At 38.5% G+C, this 21,313-nt stretch overlaps 1 protein-coding gene across 1 annotated transcript in view; it reads left to right on the plus strand.

Moving 5' to 3' along the window:
* ADAMTSL3 (ADAMTS like 3) overlaps positions 1-21,313 on the plus strand; it is a gene marked incomplete at both ends in the record, with an annotated part of 177,160 nt that overhangs the window by 98,409 nt on the left and 57,438 nt on the right. Inside the window, 4 exons of the mRNA XM_084267990.1 lie at positions 4,580-4,706; positions 13,518-13,592; positions 18,787-18,944; positions 19,828-19,939. Of these exons, the coding sequence (XP_084124116.1) occupies positions 4,580-4,706; positions 13,518-13,592; positions 18,787-18,944; positions 19,828-19,939 (472 nt within the window). The remainder of the gene's footprint in view (positions 1-4,579; positions 4,707-13,517; positions 13,593-18,786; positions 18,945-19,827; positions 19,940-21,313) is intronic.

Raw genomic sequence — 21,313 nt, forward strand, 5'->3', positions numbered from 1 at the left:
AAAAGAGTGTCTGCAGTGGGAGGTGAGCGAACAGCAGAGTTAAAGAGGTCTAAAGCATTGATCTAACAAGAAAAAGTCAGAATTTCCAAACCTGATTCTGCATCTGGCTTGGAATTGGCACTTCTAGTCCATGGGTTTGTTGGGGTTTTTTTTTTGTTTATTAGGAGAAGACTCTGAAGGGGGGTTTGGATTCACTGGGTTTTTCACTACAGTGGGTGATATATATATATATATATTTTTTTTTTGCTATATTGGAATTAGATCTGCAACACCTTGCAGTCCTATCCATTTTCTCATCAGTTAATTATAAACATCTCTTTAAGAAAGGAAGATCCTTGAATCTAACAGATTTTGACCTTCACAAATCATAACGAACATGCTACATGAATTCCTTTGCTAAAGACTAATTATTCATCTGAAACCCAAGTGAAACCCTGCTAAAGAAGACCTATAACCTTACTAAAGAAACAGCTGTGGGAGCTTCTGAGTGATATTTGGATTCATATTTGCAAAAATATTTATGATGTTGCATAGTCACCTCTAACATATCAGCAACAATTTCATTTTTCTCTTTCATCTGTATTACTACATTTTATATCCTGACCTTTTGCTCTTCCTTTGCCTTTCTGAACCTACATGAACTATTCTAAGCATGCTACAAAACATTTAACACCCCTCAGTATTGTCTTTCACAATAGCACTGGCATACTAACATTCAGTTTGAGAGTTTGTTGAAGCAGATGAGCATTTCTGTTCACTGCTTATCAAGCGCATGTGAAAAAACTAGGATTTTTATATTTCTGGTGAGGGTTTTTTTCCTCTATTTGTATTCAGGTTCTGCCCTAAAATAGTATTGGATCAGACACCAGTTTCTGAAAATAATCCCTCCATATCCAAAATTGCAGATAACCCATCCTGGCCGATTTACGAAACGCACAAAGTACACATTTTTTTCAATACCTTTTTATATTAAATTTCAATTTATTGTTCATTTTGTTACTTATTGGTCAGCATTCTCCCCGCTGTCTGAGGAGCTCACTTACAACCTAGTCATTACGATACTTGTATCAGTTTTTTGAAGGATGGTATTTGATTGCAGATTTCTTGATGGTCCCAATCCTTCCATTACAGTTTGTATTATCACTTGTTTCATTTACACAGCCTATGTTAAAATCACCTAATATAATTATTTCTGACTATGCCCTAAAAGCCTGCAGATGTTTTCCCAATCTGCCTGTAATATTTATAGCTGATCCCTTCGCTCTGTAAACAACAAGCAATGTAGGGTAAATAAACCCTAACAAATGCCTTAATCATGAAAATCATCAGGCCTTTTTGGCTTGCTGAGATGGTGTATGAGGTGAGGAAGGCTGTTGACATGGACAATTTTCTTCTTGTTGAAGCTTTGCCTGCAAAGACATATTTATTCCCTTCAAAAGATTTCATCAAACTGTGTTTTTCTAATAGTTAGTGGCTAAAATGTGCACACCCTAAATTCATGCTGTTCGGTGTCAAAATGCTGTTTGTGTTTGAGTTCTGATTTCCAAAGCTTTACCTTGCCACTCCCTGTTATTTTGGTGAGATCCACAGTTGCCCAACTTTTCTAAGAAATACTGCTTCCTATCAGGGATTTACAAACAGATAAAAAAGGCTAATTCTAGGCACTCAAGTTTGAAATACAGCCCACCCTAGTGTTCACTCATTAAGATCCCTGGGTAGCAACACTTGCTGTTGAACAAAATTTGAAATTCTGTGCTCATTTCAGGTCTAAATTGTGTTAGACATTAGAATAATTTTATAAGCTGTGTTCCCAGAAATCACTGCTTGCCACTCATATCCGTAACAGTGGATATAAAAGTAGCCTTGTAAGGAAGTCTACAGAAGGTGGATATATCTCGTTGAACATACCAACTTTGCTGGCAGGGGAGCCATAAGCTTTTCCCACATCCAAGTTCCTTGCAGCTAGCTCTCCTATTTTATTTCTGTGGCGTTTGTGTTATTAAAAAAATAAGCAATAACACTATAGGAAACAATCTTCTAAAGTGTGCTGCTGTGCTGATTATCTTTTTTCTTACACACCATGTGGAACACAGTAATGCCTTGTGTTTGCACAGTTGTATAATTTTGGTTATTTGCAATGAACATTTGCTTTCATAGTGACTGTGTGTATTAGCTCAGTATTTATATTTATTATCATGTTGGGCTTTAATGGGCTGGTCTTGCAAGTACTCTGCTTGCTCAATACCCTCTTCTCACCAAATGCTCACAGGATCTGTAGTCCTCAAATACATAACAGCTTCAATTATTAAAAACAACACTTTCTCACACAGAGCAAGCAGCTTAATGTGCAGCTTAATTTTTCCTTTGAGAAATAATTGGTGAGCGAATAAACAGATTTTTAATATTTAGCAAATGAGATTACACTATGAAATGCAAAACTGTTTGTGAGGTCTGAGATTACACTTGCAGTAGTTCTAACAAGTTACCTCCATGTGTTCATAGTATCCTTATGTGAATAAGAGCAGAAGCAGCAGTAGAGAGCAATAAATACTTTAAAAGTCTACCCGAGAGAAATAATAGACTCTCTCAGCTACTGGTATGGTCCATTGCACCATCTGAATGTTTTGGAATCTTTGGGGAATTTATTCTTGCAACATCCTGGTGAAGTGGGGAATTGCAGTTACACCCTTTTCACAGATTGGAATTGAAAGGTGCAGGAAGTTTTCAAAGGTCAAAACCAAAGTCTATTGTGGAGCTGGGGATTGAGAGTTGTCAAGTCTAAGGCCAACGTGTTGAGCCCTGTATTATATCCCTTGAAATTTTATCTGCTTTCTGATTCCCACAGTGGCCCAGTCAGTTTCTTTTTCTGAAACAGTGGTGATTTCATTCATTTCCCAATGCTAATTGATGACGAAATGGGAAGAGAAGCTTGTTTAGGGTAATTTGTCAGTGATGAGCCCAGAGCTAACGTTAAAAACATCTTCCAGTGAAAACATTTTAATCCAATCCTAAATAATAGTACAGAGCTGCATAGCATGAAGATCCCTTTCAGGTGCAAGAATAAAACAATTTTGTGCTGCTAATATAGAATTCTGTGGTAAATCTGAACCCTTCAGTAAAAAGATACTGTTCAGTGCAGCATGTCTCTCAACCAAAGTGTCATAAATTGTCCTTCATATTACCCTCCTGTCAAGAGATTGTAGGATGGAAGGGATTGGGAAAGTAAGGGAAAGGGGCAGGAGTGGGAGGTGGGGCTGCTTTGCTGTCTTTTTTATAGACACATGGAACCTCGAGATTACATTTCTCCATATTTGGCAGTGGATGCACATGATTTGTGTGGTGTGTGTGTCTGGGTGTGTGTGTTAACTCGGACTGGAAGACCCAACCCTGCCTTTTACGTGCAAACCCAATCCTCACCTCTCCAAGAGGATCGCGTGTCAGGTTTGGCACAGCACAGATGCAGTGGATCTTGGCAGCAAAGACTGCCCAGTCCAAGCACTTTTATATAGGAAGAGAAGAGTGCTGGCCAATTTCAGAATTCTAGCACTGCTTCTACTCTGAATTTCCAGAGTGCTTTCTGTCCGCTTGTCAGTTTGGAGTTTGATTAAATATATATGACTGTGATGAATTAGCTGCGCTTCTCAATGATGTGTGGGTATAAAAGACATATAGGCTGACTTGAGAAAACTTGAAGCTGCAGGTTAGCTTCTTACCACATTGCTCTGCATTTGGTACTCTCCACAAATTTCTTTTATGAAATGGTGAAGGGTAAAATAGTTGAGCCCGAATATTTGTCACCCTTTTCACCCTTTTCTGTTGTTTTGTTCCCGGTCTCACTCCTATGCTTCTTGTAGGATGACTGGTGTGGAGAAAAATAAAAACCCTGAAAAATATTTTCACCATAGTTTGGAGAGTCTGCAGTTGACAGTTTCAAACTTGGAATTTTTTGGCAGTGTTTAGTTTAGGTGTTTTTATAATAATCATTGGAGAGTTTTATAGATTGGCTCTCATGTTCAGACACCAAAAACATCAATAGGTGGTGAGAACTGAATCATGCAAGTTTTTTTAAAAACCTGATTAGCAAATATATGTGATTGTCATTGGTGTAAATAGCAAATAGGAGATCTACACAAATTTTGAATGGCCCAGACACTTTGTTGTGAGCACTGCCCACAGCTGCTTGTCTGTGAAGCTGAGGGCTGAGTGCTCTCTAAATATTTTACTTGGGTTATTTCATTTCAGACATAATTAAACAGGTGATTAAAAACCAAATTGTAATAAAATAGTTGTCCTTTGTGTTGGAAGGAATGACATTCAACAGTACACATTCACATAAACAGTGGGAAACAGAGTCCTGTATTTCCTCTGCTTGAATTGCTTAATATATCCGTTGTTGTGGTTCATCTCAAATAATGGCAATGACAGTGTGCTTCTGAAATCCCAACTAGCAAGAGATGCTTTGATAAAATGAGGCCAGCTCATAAAATCAAAAGTATAATATAATAAATAAAATTCCAGAAACCTGAGCATGTCTACTACAGCTTTGCCCTCCTTCTGACTGTGGTGTTGGTGTTGGCAGGCAGTAGGCTGTGATCGACAACTTGGGAGCAATGCCAAGGAAGACAACTGCGGAATCTGTGCAGGAGATGGTTCAACATGCAGGCTTGTGAGGGGACAAGCTAAGGCACATGTCTCACCAGAAAAAAGTAGGTTTCAAATTGTTCCTGTGATAATTTATCCTTGACTGTTTTCTGCTTGTATATTAACAGACATATTGCAGAGTGTTGACCTTTTAACTATATACTTATTTGCAGTTTTCCAAAGCTCCTTATTCTAAAGTCTGTGCTAGATTAGTCTATTGAAATTCCATGAGGGATACCACACATTAGGGTATAGCTAGGAAAGAATTTGAGATATGTATTTTTTTTATAGAGCTACTCAATTCATTCTATCAGGAATAACCATCAAGATGCACATATTATTTTAAAGGGTATCCTCATGTTGCAATATATGTGATGCTGCAGCAATGTTTTTAAATCATGGAAACATCTTATAGATGGTTTTATGGAAATTGTGGCCCGTGATTGAAAGTGCCTGGTTTTCCACTTAACTTTTTTAAAGTGTATAAAGACAGTTGAAGTTCAGAGACAAGTTAACTACTTGTATGGTACAAAAAGCACAAGGTGAAAGGGGATAATGCTTTCCCCTCTCTTTGTGTGTGTGTGTGTTTGTCTCAGATTTTGCCATTCTTTCTCAACATAATTAGCACTTTACTGTGACTCTGCAGCTCTCAGTAATATCGAAAAATATGAGAGGAGGGGCTATCAGAATTACACCCTTTACTGCAGTTTTAATAGTCTGGCTATTCTGATATTCAGGCAAGGTTTGCACAGTGCTTTCCACACTCATGGATGATGCTTCCTGTAATCTCACATCTTATGTCCCATGTGTTTCTCACGTGAGATTGTTGCCTCACATCTTTTCTTTTTTTTCCGTGTCTGAACTCAAAATGGAGATTGAGCATTCGGGGGTTCATCACCACCCTGCAGAGCCAGGGGATGTAAATGTGATGATCTGATGCTCTTAACGTCCATACTCAAAGTTCAGATGTGAGCAGTTTTTTTTCACAGGGATGAAGCACCTGCCTTTGACAGCTGCGTGTATTTTAGTACTGCTGTAGCTCAGCTGCAAAGATTTCACTTCTGCCCTGATTCTGAAAGAGCTGTTGTATATTGAATCATCCTTAATTCTTATTGCCATTCATGTAAATAATTCCTTTTTCTAATGCCACAGCTTGCAGTATGCTCCAGTGTGGATGTAACTTCAAGTGCAGTGTATGCTATCTAATGCTTGTTACCTTGCAGTGTGATTACTTGTATTGATCTACATAGTTTCATGTTAACTTATCTTACACTGTGCTGGTATATTATTTTGGTAATTCAGTACACGTGTATAACAAAGGTCATCTAAATTATTATTATTATTGTTATTATTACTATTACTGTTATTTTTGTGGCAGCATCTTTTAAAGTCACCAAATAATTTTGCACAAGTCGGAGCTTTTTTATAGGGCTATTGGAGTCAGATTTTGCCTTGTCATTACTAGAGACCTTTTTTTGTGAGTGGCAGAACGTAGTTCAGTAATTTATAAAGATTTTCCTCCTGAAAAACTGATAAAACTTCTTCAATGTTTGCAATGAGCTGAAAAAGATTTATCACAGAGGACCACTTTATATTCACTTCTGTCACACCAAATACTCAGAGCTTCTGGTCAGCACCAAGCAAGCACTTGCAAAGCAGTAAAAATTGGATGTTGTTTTTGTAGTATTACCAAGTTGCATTTCTTTTATGTGTCTATATATAGATAGATATGTAGGGATATACATACACAAAACATCTTTCCCCATTTCTGACGCAGAGGCCAGCTGGAACAGAAAGGAAATTGCATTGTCTGTTTCAGTTATACATTCCCTTGGAGTAGGATGATTCCTGGGACACCTGCACTAGTTCTAAGGCAACCCAAATTAAACTTGTTAGATTGGCAAATCTGGTTGGATAGTGCATGATAAGTGAAATACAAAGATTCACATTTAATTGCTGCTTAGTACATAAGTACACTGAAAAGAGATCTGGTTTTGAAACTGTCATTTTGTGACAGAAAATAGTAATTTCACTTGTGGTACCCTGGCACAGGTGAGAGCTGACTGCAGTTGAGATCACTTGGTGGGAGGTCTCCCATTGCCTCACCAGGTTATGAAGAATACACTTGGTTTTACATGTTTTAATTCTGTGGCACTTGAAGAGTTCTTCAGAATTAAAGATGAAGAAAGACTGTTTTGAGGAAAGGTGGCAGTTATGCCAACTTTTGGTTTTATCTTGCCTTGCAGTAGGCTATATTATATCAAGGAATTATCATTCATATAAGCAAAAGAGTACACATGCTGCTAAAATCAGAACTTTTGCTGATCTTTTTTGCATGATGATTACCCAAAGAAAAGATTTTGGCACTATGTTGTTCAACATTATGGAAGCAGTTCCACATAATCAACCTCTGTGTGAATGAAACATGGAAATAGAGCCATGCTTGCTTTGTGTGTAGCGGTGAAAGGAGGCACAGTATCTTCCAAACAGTCGTTTGGAAGCTTTCAGAGCTAGTGTTGAGAAGTAAAATATCGACACATGACAGACATGTATTTAAGAGGGAGCTTATAAGGTTGTGAGCAGGATGTGAATTTTATTGTGCAATGAGGCAAATTAAAGAACTGGAAAGAAAGCAAGAGCCAAAGATTTTATTATGAAAAAAATAAAAGGAGATGTAAGGGAAAACAAAAGCATCAAGTTATCTTGGTCCTTATTTTTAAAAAAGAAATTCAGGCACTGATAGCAAATGATTTCTTGTAAAGGACTCACTTGGTTTTACTATCTTTTTATAAGTTTTTACATAAAATGAATGCCTTTCTTTGATCAGAAAGCTAAACAGCACTGGAAGAAAGCTTGCTGTTTTGCAAATATGAAACGAACTGTCATTTCAGAAGTTCTTTTTTTTTCCTGCTAACACTTAATTGCCTTTGAAAGACAAAGTAAGTTAGACTTCTGCCAGCGAGCTAGATTCTAACATTCTGGTAAAATGATTAAAGGTTTGACTAATGATATTCAAACAAAAAGTGTAATAGGTTGTAAAATGTACCGTCCCATTGGGAAATGAGATATCACGGACCTGATGTTTCTAGTACTATATGCATGGAACTCCCATTAACTCCACTGCACTTTGTGCACATGGAAAAACTGTAGGATTGGGCCCCTATGTCTGCTTTCTGCACTATTATTGGCAAGAAACGGTAGGAAAGTGTTCTGGTTCTGATACCAAGGAAGAAGAAAAGATGCTGGTTCTGAAATTAATAGGGAGAGAAGCTGAGGGCACAGACTTGTGCTAGTCTGGTCTTTTATTTAATTCTCAGATTGTTTGATACTTGCAAGTTTTACCTTTCTGAACCTTTTGCTAAAAGTTTCATACAAAAGGTCTCAATGTTGATAGCTTTGTAACTGTTAGAATTTCTTCCTGCCACACATTTTATTTCCTCTGGCACTTGTGTCAATTGTCCTTGGTCACTTAATGTCTCATGTTTCTACCTCATCATCCCCAAGCATGCTTAATCTAATTCTCTCTGGTCATTTAACTAAATGGAGGCCTTCTGCAAGGCTCCCTGTTTAGTATCATCAGCTGGCTGTTTTGTGACAACTTGCTACTTCGCATCTTTTTCCCTCTTTGAAATCAATATATGTGGGGCTGATAACCCCCATTGTCAAGGCTGCCTCCTACTTCACTCTAAACAAATGATTTTTTGCCAGAATTCAACAGTTGGGTCAGAAACTTTCCATGCCAGGTGCTGAACGTTCTGGGAAAAATTCAGCCAAAACAACTCAGTGTATTCCAAGGACACAGCAGAGAAAAACATGTTGTTTCCCACTGTCAAAACATTCCTGAAACCTTTTCTTTAATATATCTTAACATCCCCCGTTGTTGAACTTGATCACAGATCAGGGATTTGAAATTTGGCAGGCAATGTTCTTCTGGTCATGGACAAGTCTTTTGCAATATCTGTGAACATCAACACATACTTTACTACAACCCATTCAAAAAAACCCCAAACCAATCTTTTCCTTCAGGGTCTGTGGAGTCTTCTTGGATGTAACAGCTGCCATTCCTAAAACCTTGTCCTGTTAAGTGTTCACTAGCTTCTTACATGTCCTAAGTGCAAACAGATTGTATGTCTCCAATCTCCTTAGAATAAATTAACATACTTCTTTTCCAGAACTAACCTATTAAAAGGTATCCATGAGGTGGTTTTGGCTTTCAACTTTGCTGCAGTGTAGAATGGGTACCATGGGATGTACTCTATGATGCCTCCTGTCTCAGGTTCAGGTGCTGCAGAAGACACTTTTGGAGGGCTTCTGACTTTCCTGAGCTTCAGATTTAGGACTGGGAATGATGAGACCACATGAGGAGAGGGAAAGATGAGATTAGCTGAGCAGAATAAATTTTATACTAGTTCACACGACAAAGGAAAGACAGATATGAGAAGATGGGAAGAGGACATAGGACTGGCTGTACAGATACATTGGCTCAAGGAAAATAAGGAAGGGTGTAAAACTCAGATTAGACAAGGAATCCGGGGCAGGAGATGGAGTCAGAAACGTTCAGAGAGGAAGGGGAAAAAATCAACTGCATCTAGAGCCAGGAGAGGGAATTGGGACTGGTTTGGCAGGAAAACTCTGTGTGTGGAGGGATAGAAAGCCAATACCTTAGCATTTCAGTTTGGATAGAGAGTATGTTTTGTGAAGCAAGTTTCATCATGGTCTTAACATGCTGTTGATCAGTTCACATCACAGAGTGGGCTCAAAGAGCATAAAATGGGTTTATTTAGATGAAGCTAAACTGGAAGATGTGCCCCAGAAAAGCACCTGATGTTCCCCAGCAGCTACTGAATATGCAGTCCATGGGATCAAATTGGAGTTAGTCCTAGGTGAAGCACCTGCAATATGTGTATTATGAATGCTGAGTCTTCAGCACCAGGTTTTTCAGTCTACAGGTCCTGTTAGACGTGGTATGAAGCCTCCTTCTTCACTTTCCTGATCTCTTTTATCTTACTTGGAGAAATTCCTGTGGAAGAACATTGGCTATTCCATTGTGTATTTCATACTGCATTTCCTTGAGATCCATTTTCTTGATGGGCTGCTTGCTCTGTGTCTTTGTACATTTTCTCCAGCACCTAGGATTTTAGAAGAGGTGTCCTGAGTAGAAAGAAGTATGTAACTAACATGAGTTGAGGCCATGCTGTTTGTCACAAAAGCAGGTTACTGCACCTTAGAAACACTCAACAATGCAAACAAGTGACAGTCTCAGATGAAGAGGTGGCCTTGAGTCATTAAACCAGTGCACAGAGGGCTGGAGGTACAGGCAAGTGGGAGACTGGAGAGGGAAGGTCCCAAGGACAGAAAGGATGTACCCATACAGATTTTGTAATATGACTTTTAGGATCAAGATATATAACTGCTGCTTTCAGTGGATGGGGGAAGCTACTGCAATAAGACTTGGAACATTTTGAGCCTTTTACTTCCCTCGTGCTGATAGTTGTTCCCAGACTATTGTTCTTTGCATTTTGGGAGTACACAGGTCTTCGATCAGAACTGGAGGACTAGCAGATAAGTGCTGAGCAAATACATGGAAAGAAACAGTTTTTATAGGCCTGAAATAAACCCTCTGCCCTGCTGTAAGAGGATAGAGGGAAAATTCCCGACTGGCCCATATGTGAAACAGTAAATGGGTCCGCCGTGACCCACATGGAAAAATAAATAAAACCTGCTGAACTGGATTGAGCTCAGGAATGTGGCTCCTTTATTTTGATCCTGGGGATTAGCTCCCAGTCTTACCATAGCAGGGAGTCTGATCTTGCTCTCATTGAAATCCAAAATCTAAATCCACATTAACACCATAGAAACAGGATCAAACCTTGCCATCTAAAGTAAAAGCTATCCGGGAGCTTAATCAGCAAGTGCTGTGCATAGTGTGTGCACACACATGTGCTGAGATGTGCCCTGGTAAGAGCAGAAAGCCCATTTGAAGCAGGTGCTGGAGAAGGATGACCAACATGCCCTCGGGAATCTCTACAGTGGAAGCAGTGTTAGATTAGAGACACAATATTTCACCTGTTTCTCAGGTTTTAAGGGGAGCTTTATGAATCTAAAATTGGGTTTTACAGCCTAGTGTTTCTGCATGTTCCAGACAATTTTTGGGGTTATTTGTTTTCAGCTTTTGACCAAGGTCAGCAATTAACCTTCAAAGATATATAAATAGTATAAGGGGGGGGGGGAGAGAGATAATTGGAAATTCTAAGCATAAATTTCAGGCTAGCAATTTCCCCTTACGTTTTCATAAGACTTCACCACTTTTAACAATGTGGATCCTACTGCTTTAATGGGAAATATAGAACATAGCCTTTTTTTAAACGGGTCTGCAGGACCTTGTGTTCCTTTAAGAATATGAATTAAAGGCTTCAACTGAGAGTTGGAGACCTATGGAACATATTATTTTGGAGCCAAACCTGAACAATTGTAACTACTGTTTCATAGGAAGTTAAAGCTGTCCTCAGGAGAAAGTAGAAGTCCCTTAAGTCAGCTCTGTCCCACTTTGTTTCAATTCCCCATCTTGGTTCAGAATTCCAAAAATCTCACCTTTACTTTTTCCTATAATTTGCTTCAACTCATGGAAACAGACTGCCCTATGTCATAATTATCTTGGTCAGGTTATAAGAATCTCCTGCTGTCAGACTTCTTGACAGGTCTGTGGGCCTGCAGAGCTTGAACGTTGCCGTGGTGGTGAACTTAGTCATCTCCTCTAATGCAAATAAAATACTTTCTGGTAATATTGTCTCTGCTGCAGAGAAACACCAAATTTAGCACCCCCATGAGACTTTTGGACCATATCAGAGAGTGCTTCGGTGAGGGTGGAATGTCTGTAGTACTGCTAAAGGAATGTGAAGCATCCTGAAAAGGGATCAACAAGCCTGCCGAGGCGAGCGGAGCTTGCTGTAAGGAGGTGGAGGAAGCACAGCAGAACGACCCTGGTTGTTCTCAAGAGGAACAGTCCTACACATCTCTGCACATCTGCAAATCTGGGCCTTGTCCATCCAGCACAGAGTGCCCTTGGTTCCACTTCAAAACAGCAGTTCATGTATGCAGGACTGGTCATAATCAGACTCTTATTTGAGGTTTTGTGCTGTAACTGCTGGTTGGTTGTCAAGACAGGATACAATTCCTGACCAAGTAGGGACAGATGGGCCCCTCAAACCTGCTTTCTCTCACATACTGTGAAGCACATATGAATTCAGTAGTTATTTCCTTACTTTAAAGATATACACATCCACTACCTTCTGGCTATCTTTAGCAATTCGTCTGATGAAAAACCAAGATGCAAAAATATATTAAGTGGTTCAGTAGTTAATGTTTTTTCCAGGACTCCTTAGCTGTATTATTGTTCTTACTGTAGTATTTTGCACTCTGGTGGAATACCCAAGTATGAAATTAATAAAGATCATATTTTATTACATCCAAAATAAATTGTTATATTTAAATGACCTTCCTAGAAATTGGGGATATAAAAACTGTAACACAAGAAGGTGTTTATTTCAGAAAAAATAATTGCAGTATTTGCTTGAAGTATCCTGAGCATTTGGCAGGATTTCATACTTATGCTAAGGAGATGTAAACCAGAAGCTGATAATTTAGCATCTACTATAAAAGGGTCCAGTTTAAAGTGGAAAGAAACATTCTTCAACTATGTTATAGTTAAAATTAAACTCAAATATTCTTCCTCTAAATATTGTATGAGTAATTCTGGAGCCAATGTATCACTGACCTTCAACTCACATTACTTTTTGAATTTGCAAAAATGAACTTCCTTTTCTACGCCAGCCTTGGATACACGTCCATCCCCTCACTGAGCAGAGCACCCTCCTTGTGGTGTATCTGCAACGGGCCCCTGTTTGTAGTTCCTGCCACAAAGAAGATTTGCAGTTTAGCCATGATGGAAATAGGAGACAAAACATTGGTACTTGGGCACTTCTCATGCCCTGTCTTGATATCACAGTTGTGCCCTGTGCATACCCACATCTGAGAGCACTGCTCTTGTAGGCATGAAAGACTCTGGTCTATTGGTTTGACCGTTCACTCGGTTTCCTTGGGCAAATCACAGGTTTCCTACATGTGAAATGGAAAGTAATAACTTTCCACCTTTGTAAAACGCACTGAAGTAAGTGTGTTGTACGTTTATGTATGAAGAGGCCATTCAGGCGGCTAAAAGCTGGTTTGTATTGACATGTCCTATTCAGGGCTGGTTTGGTTTACAGTTAATTTTAAATTGAGGCACTTACTGGAAGGAATGATCTTATATGGTAAGTTGGATGCAGACACGCTTATAATATATACATTATAGCTAATATGTATTTGCTTTTAACTGGTCTGTAATTGGTTAAGGTTTAGTGTTAAGTAGATGATTTATTTCCTGCAAGTCCTGCCACTTATTAAAGTTGTGACCTGCAGCAGGAAATGAGGTGTGGGCAAAATGAAACTGAACAGCTGCAGATTTTTGTAAGGGGGAAGTACTACTTAGCAGATTCCTTATGTCAATTCGGTGATTAGGAAATAAAGCTAGGACAACAGAGTGCAAATATGTTCCTAATGCACTACTGACATTTCAGTTGGTTTTGTTAATAGCAAATAATTTCCCAATAGCAAGAAAGATTTACAAGTTTATTCATACATTTTAATACATGCATAATATAGCAAACAGACTGAGTATACTGTACTTAATAAAATAACATATTATTATGTTTAATAGAAAAATTGTGAAGCTTGTTAAATATTTTCTTAGACACATTTGACAGTTTTCAGTCTAGTTATGTGATGTCGAAATTCCCTGATGTAAGATAACTTCTAAACCAGTTCTTTCATTTTCCTAGGGGAAGAAACTGTGATCGCTGTGCCACATGGGAGTCGCAGTGTGAGAATAACACTGAAAGGACCAGCACACCTTGGTATGACTGAGCTGTTTTATGTATTTACTTATAGGTAGCAGATAGAAACAGAACTCATGTGAACTCATCCAAACTCTTGGAATACGCATGACATCATGACCTTGATTCCTCTTCCCATCTTTCGTGTCCAGCCTGGAGTCCTACAGTTCTTAGTCCTACTAAGTCCACTTAGTTAAAAGAAATATTATACATACTGGTGGCTTCTAAATTGATTTAAACCAATTAATTCTAAAATATGGTCCTTCTTAAACTACATGCAAACAATTACTTTCAAAGGATTATGTGTGGGATTGTAAGCACACGTATAACCCTGCACAACATTTCTGTTAAAGATGTTAAAGAGTCCAAGTTAGTGTAAACAGTCCAGCTGAAGTCATACTTGCTCAGTAAGCATTGTTCAAGGAAAAGTAATCTAGGTAAAAGTGAGGTAAGGTAAACAAAACTCATAAAATAATCTACAGAAGTCCTGTTTCCTCATAATTCTTTTAGTCATTATGTACTCTCTGTAGTAAGCAGTTTGCTTTTCTGTTAGATGTTTGTTTTCTATTATATTGTATAAGGCTGATGGTAGTATCTATGATAATAGTCTTATTTTACATAACAAATTGTTTCAATAAATTGGGCTGCCATGCCAAGCAACTGTTTATTTAAACTTTTGAGCAATTTTTTATCAGTAAAAGTGGAAGACTTCATCAGAATCATAGAAATAGAAAGGACTTTTGCTCTGAGATACGTATGTAGAAGATTTTATTTGAAAATTGCTCATCTTGTTTAAAAAAAAATTACTTTCTTTCAAAACAACCAAGAGTGAATAAGACCCACTTTAGAGCAGTTTCAGAGTGACAATAGCTTCTAGATATATAGCACTGATATCAACAAAGTACAAAGCTGATCTTACATGAATATTACTTATTTCAAGCTAAAAATGTTGCAAGAAATGTATGAAGGAGTGATCCTGACTGGTTCAGGTCAGGACTCTTGGTCTTAAGTAGTTCTGCAGAAGGAAGTTGTTGTTTCAGCTTCGTATAAGGAAAAAGTACTAGATTGAGTGGCTCCTGGGGGATTTCTGGAAAGCTCCTGAGGAATGCAGCAGCAGCTCTGTAACTAAGTACAGAGTGCTCCTGGCTTCCCACCCAGGGTGGTTCCGTGAAGAAGCTGTGGCTTGGCATTACCTTTGTTAGCTAATTCTCTAGCTGGATGAGAATTGTGAAATGTTCCTTTAACCACTTCCCCCAGCACATCTGTTTGCAAATCTGTGAGGATTTAGACATTTGTTACCTAAAATATTTAAAATGACAGAGGTGAAAAACAAGTGAGAGGTGTTGTGGGAGGAAAGTTGAGATTTCTCTGGTCTCATAGCCACATCTTCAAGAATCGATGTTCTAGGGGATGTGCTTTGGGGCAATTTGCTTGTCCACTTTTCTGATGGCATGTATGTTTGTGGGTGGTTGTCCCTGAATGGAAAGTTTTAAAAAAGTGTTCACCTGACATTACAAGCTACATTTGTCAGAGATTTCTTCCTGGCTTGTAAGGAGTTGAATTGAACAGGTGGAGCGTGGACTACTTACTGCAGAATTTTGTGCTGCCTCCTGTTGCCAGTATATATTTGCTCTCTGAGTAGTCAGCAGCAATAGCACACGAATGAAGAGTACTATGGAGTGTCTGGCACTTTTCCCTTTATCTGGTGTTCTTTTGTGCTTCATCCTGGGCTTTATGATCTGCACTTGTTCCAAGGAAACACAGCTGCTGGATTAATCAAAAATGGAAATGTGGTTGGAGATGTAGCGCATAACAGATTTGAAACAAATAAATGCTCTGAACATTGTTTTACAATCAGCAGCTTAGTGTTTTAGGAAAGACTGTGTTTCTTTGTAGCTGGTAAGAATAAGTATTTTCTTTGTGTGTATGGGCACTTTGAGACAGGCAACAGATTCATCAGAGAGCAAAGGTGTTATTTAGAGAGTTTTATATAGAGGGGTTTTTACACATAGGTCCTTCTTGTACTTCTGGTTGGTTTTGTGAACGATTTGGTGGAAAAGAACCAAATAATTAGTACAAAAGCGGTTATGGACAAAATGTTTCATTGTGTTGGTTTTGGTTTTGATTTGGACTCTATTATGGCTTTTCTAGCAGTTGTTTTAAGAGCATTAGAATCAAAAGAAAGACTGAAAGTTCCCTGAAATTAATCCTCCAGCAGAAGAAACAGGAAAACCAGAAGCTAATATTTTCACAAGTGGCTAGTGCTAGATAACTGAGTTCATGAACTTAGGGAGATTAAAATTCACTAAAAGGAACTGAAACTCTTTTTTTTTTTTCCCCCTTTTGGTCAATTTATTTTCCGTTTACAGTGATTTGCATTACTTGGCAGTATTTAGCTATGGATCTATGCACTGCTTTGTCTTTTAACAGATGCTAAGAGGAAAACAATATTGCTTGCATTTTGAAAAGAACACGTTTTATTTTGGACCCTGTATTGTGCTATGTACAAATGAATTGCATGGAAAGGAAAGGGCTTTTAGGTAGCAACGTGGTTTGCTCCTAATTGCACAGGAAGCAGAAGATGTTTCATTGGGAATTCTTCCATGCATCTCTCTACACAGTTAGGAATATGCCCTGGGTTCCCCATGTCACACTGCCCTACTCTTGCCTGCCACTGAGAGGATGGGAGGATTTTGAAGAGGATCTTCTATCCACAACTGGGCAGGGCATTCCCATGGGGAAAACTTTTACCAAGCTTAAGAGAATTGATACAAAGACAGTCATAGGTGTTTGGCACTGGTGATCAACTCACAGAAACAGGTGAGCACTCAAGAGAATTCCCTGTCCTTATGACTCTTCACATCTGGAATCCTAAAGACCCCTCAAGGAAATGTTTTCCGAACTTAGGATAGAGAAGCTTACTGTTGAAGTCAAACTTCCCACCTCTCCAGGATTACAGGGCCCCGCAGAATCAATAAATGTTTGGTAAATTCTTTTCTAAACCTCACCTTTAAACCAGTTGGTGAAAACCCTTGTTCCCAGTTACTGCTCCAAAATCAATAGTGGTGGGATGTTTTGAGAACTGCTACCTAATAAGAATTGTTATGTTACATGTATGTTACATGCACTAGGTGCTTGATTTTACTCTGTTAGAAACCTCTGTGATGGCAAGCACTAGGTACTACTGAGCAGGAATATATTGCATCAGATCTTATCTGTTGTGCTGTGGAATAGCTCCCTGTGTGACACACTTCTGGGAATATCTGAGCAGCTGTTCTAAGCTTCACTGACATGACCTCCAGAGATACAGGCCATCACTCTATAGCTGGACCATGCAAGTACGTGCTTTGGATTCAAATCTAGTCGAGCTGTAATGTATAAATGTATGCCAGCTATCAGCGAGTTATGTTGTCGGCTGCTGAACAATTTTCTGGGTTTGTGGTTAGAAAAATATCATTATTTTTATTTTAAAAAATTAGCATAGAGATTGTAAAGTAATAGTGCTGAGGTCACCAAATTAACATCTTTAAATCTTTTTTCAAAAGCCAGATGTCTAGCTTTGCAATCTCAAATGCCAGTTTCAAAGGAGTCCTGTACCCCTGAGGATGCTACTGACTTTATGTGGAGTTAGAGTACTTGAGATTTGACTTGTTTTCAACAAAATGACAGAATAACAGACACCATGCATTAATGCTTACTGTTAAACAGTGTAAGTTTGGGGTCAAGGCTTGCAGAAGTTTAATCCAAGAATGCTGAGTTCCAGATATTTAAAAGGTTATTTTGTAACGCGATCAGGAAAGAGAACTTCCATAGAAGTGACAAACAAAAGGATAAGTAATTATTGAAATATTTGTTGCTTTTTCTATGCTTGCATTTTTTTTTAATAACTGTTTGTTCGTAATGGAAATGTGTTGGAGAACAGGGCACCTTGACCCCCCAATATTTATTTTTTTGTCTTTCACAAAGTATGTTTGATTCACCACTAGATTCCTCTCCTATCACCATGTAAAGTCATTTCCTAGAAACGTTTCCTTCCTTAAACCTCCTTCCAGTCAGGTATGTGACCGTTGCACCTAATGCCTAGAAACTTGGGATAATGTCGGTACCTTTTCAAGGAAATGAATTTCTTTGAGAATTTCTTCACCCTCTTTGTTGGGGATGCTCTAGAGTGCATTTGTATTTTAATGGATCTTAAGGAAGAAAAAAGTAATGATGGACTTCAGCATTCAGAGTATGTCTTCAGTGCAAGGAAAAACAGGTGCTCACCTGAGTTAGGTAACTCCATTTAAAGTACCAAAAAAGGGAAGATGATTGGTGAAAGAGGGTATTTATAGCTTGTCAAAAGTTCCTTTAGCTAGCCTTGAGTTCAACTGATATTCATGACTTTCTCATGCAGTGCCCTGGTAGATTCCAACCAGACCAAGTCATGCAGCTTGCTGTGTCCGTACGCTGTGCTATGCAGGGCCCAAAATTCTACCTTCAGCACGAATATCTTCCCTTAGCTTTGTCCACTTACAGTTCAGCCAGTTTGCTGGAAGATACCCAATCCTTAAATGCTTCATCTGTCTTCTGGAAGTTGTGGGCTGTTAGTTTAATGAGTTTCCAAGGAATGCGAACCAGCTCAAAACGGGTTTTCATCACCACCTGTTCTGAGAAGGGGACATCCCTCAGGCAGAGCTGTAGCTGCCCAGCTCCTGCCTTGCTCTTTGCTCATGTGGGAAATATTAAAAGCTGAATTCATGACCTCTGGAATAGGTCGAGTGATACAGGTATTGAGGTGAGTGTTTGGTGAGTTCGACATAATTCAGCCTTCTCTGGAGACCAGTGCCTGAAATTTCTAGGCTTTTGAGTTGCATGGAAATATGAGTTATGTTTCTATGTGTTCTACCTGTTTTGTGAGTTTCTTTCAGCTTGACCACCTGAATCTGTTGCTTTATAGCAATGGAGCACTTGGTGTAGGAAAAACTGTCTCAGAAGTGCTTCTGGTATGAGAGAAGAGTGTGTTCAGGCAGATACTCCTGTGCTGACATGTCCTGAAATTACAGATCACTTTATAATCTCAAGCAGCTAATATCCCACAGATATTCTGTGCAGTTTTTTTAATGCACATGTGCTGCTGTTCCTTGCAAAGCAAAGTTGTAAACATTACTTTCTGGCTTCTTTGAGACAGAAAACTATCCTGTTTAAGTTTACTAATTGCATATTTCTTCTCTAGTTATAGAGTCAAAGACACTGCAAGGAGACAAAGGAGAGCACAGTTTCAACGGTCCTGGGACATTTGACATAGAAAATACAACTGTTGAGTTTCAGAAGAGCACAGACAGGGAAGTCATAAAGATCCAGGGACCTCTTGGAGCAGATTTCATTATCAAGGTGGGATGTGCTTACATACAAATCTACCCAGGCATTGCAAGATGGGCTGTCTACCTGGTTGTAGTAATACAACAATGTCTTTTTGCTAGCAAATAAGGAATTCTAATTGAAGTCCAGAGATAATTTACACTAATTATATCCAAACAAATAAAAATGTTACAAGGTTAATGTCTTTGCTGTGGTATAGAGTACCAAAGGACCTTTAATGATAAAATTATTTTTGAGTGTCACTGAAAGAATAAAGTGGTGCAGTGTGGTGGTTTGGTGTTAATCCAATTGAAGACTGCCACCTACTGAATCCGAGCATTGCTTCTAGCAGCGCCCTGGAGTCTCCCTTTGACACTGTTAATCCAGCTACTGACCACTTCTAATCCTTTTAAATTTCTCTTTTACCCAGACCACATACCAAGGGTTTATATCATGCATGCAGACATTTATATGTAGAAGCATATCAATATGTGAAGCTAAAGGATGATAGCCATAGATTTTTCTGCTGGAAATGACATGTGTTTCAATATTATCACACCCCTTGGCTTTATCTGTCATGCTGTAGATATAGGCTAACAGGAACCAGTGTGTTTAGATCAATTATAGTCTTCCCTCTCCAGAGAATTTTACATATATGGCAGAAGAATACAGTTAGAACTTTGCCAGTCATGGACAGATAATAAAATATTCACATTAGTACCTCAAATAATTTCGAAAAAAACCCAACCTTTAAGTGCCTCACTATTGGAAACAAATGTAATTGTTACTCTAGACTTTCTAGAGGTTTTGTGCTTGTTATATTGCTCTCTGCACTGCTATTATATATGAATTGTACTGTGAAATAACATGAACAGTGGAGTCTAGTATACACATGTTGCAATGGAACTTTCTTCAGACCAGGTACTCTGGATCAAAAGAGAGTGTGGTTCAGTTCTTTTTCTATCAACCCATCAGTCATCAATGGAGACAAACAGACTTCTTCCCCTGCACAGTGACATGTGGAGGAGGTAAGTAATGTCAGTTCTTCAGGAGTCTTTATAGCTAAAGATTAGAAGTGGCTGATTTTACAATCTTCCTTCTGCATTTTTATTGATTAAATATTGACGTTTCTTTGCACACTGGTGGTTTTTCAGAAAAATAAGTAACAGAATACTAGGTAAGTCAGTTAAATTAGTATAAACATAGGGGTTTTAATAACTTTTATTACTGGAAATCATGTTTTTTCATAAGGATTAATCATTTCAATAAAAGCTTTGATTAAGAAATAAAGATACGAAATTCAAAGACATTGACAGAAATACAATGACATTTTAGAATAAGGATAATTGAGAGATGAAGGAAGAAGGCCACACCAGTAGACAAGAAGGAAAATCTTAGCAAACTTAGTTTAGAAATTAGCTAATTAAAAGTAGAATAATCAAATGGTATCTAAGGAACAGCTGCAATCATTACCTATGGATGTCTGATTTGAGGCACTTAGTCCTGACAGTACATAGAGAAGCAGATAGTGTCCCATAGCATCTATTCCTGGTTTATGTACAGTTTATGCTATGGTTAGATGAAGGCAAGCAGTACTTGTCACGTCTGGTCTGCAAAAGTCATTGCCTCATGGTGGGAGGAGTGTTTGTCATTGGACATAGCTATTTCAGTTCAGCCAGTATTACCTAGATCACCTGAAAACCAGACAGGGAGAGAGGGATCCTAGTGATACTGGTGGTGTGATTTTTTAATTACTTTTGTTTTTAGTACAAATATTGTTTAAATTGCTGCTTTGGAAATGAGTAACATGAGCAAAGATGGTTAAAAGACACTGAAAGCACAAGCAGAATCTGTGGATCTTTCAATGGACCATCCATTTCAGCACTTGCACCCCACTTTAATCTGAAATGTAGACAATATGTAGGTATAATATGCAATCCCACAGGAAACTACTGTATTTTATAAGATACTTGGCCTCAGGAATTGTGATTCTGACTGGAACTGTGATTGGTAATACATATTCTCTGATGATTCCATTACACTGTGTTTTTGAACTTTTCTCTAACCTATCTAACAAAGAAAGATGCATAAAGCATCAATTATTTTTAAGGACTACCTGTAAACACCTTTACTTTCAAAGTTATTTGCTCAAATCCAGCCTTATTCCAATTGGTGTTATGGCTCAAAAATTATCACTACGTGTCAACCTGTTTGAAACTTGCCAGTGTTTTCAATGCCCTACTTGGTAGCTGTATGTCTGTATTATGAAACCGGTACCTTTATCAACAGAGCTTGATGCTCTTGATAGCAGTCCTGAGAGAGGCCAGTAACTGAAGAAGCAAATAAACTGAGCTACTGCTTACTCATGAAAACAGTAGCATTAAGAATGGCACATTAGCAAG

The sequence above is a fragment of the Gallinula chloropus genome (genome assembly GCF_964237585.1).
Source record: "Gallinula chloropus genome assembly, chromosome: 9".
Taxonomy (NCBI): Eukaryota; Metazoa; Chordata; class Aves; order Gruiformes; family Rallidae; genus Gallinula; species Gallinula chloropus.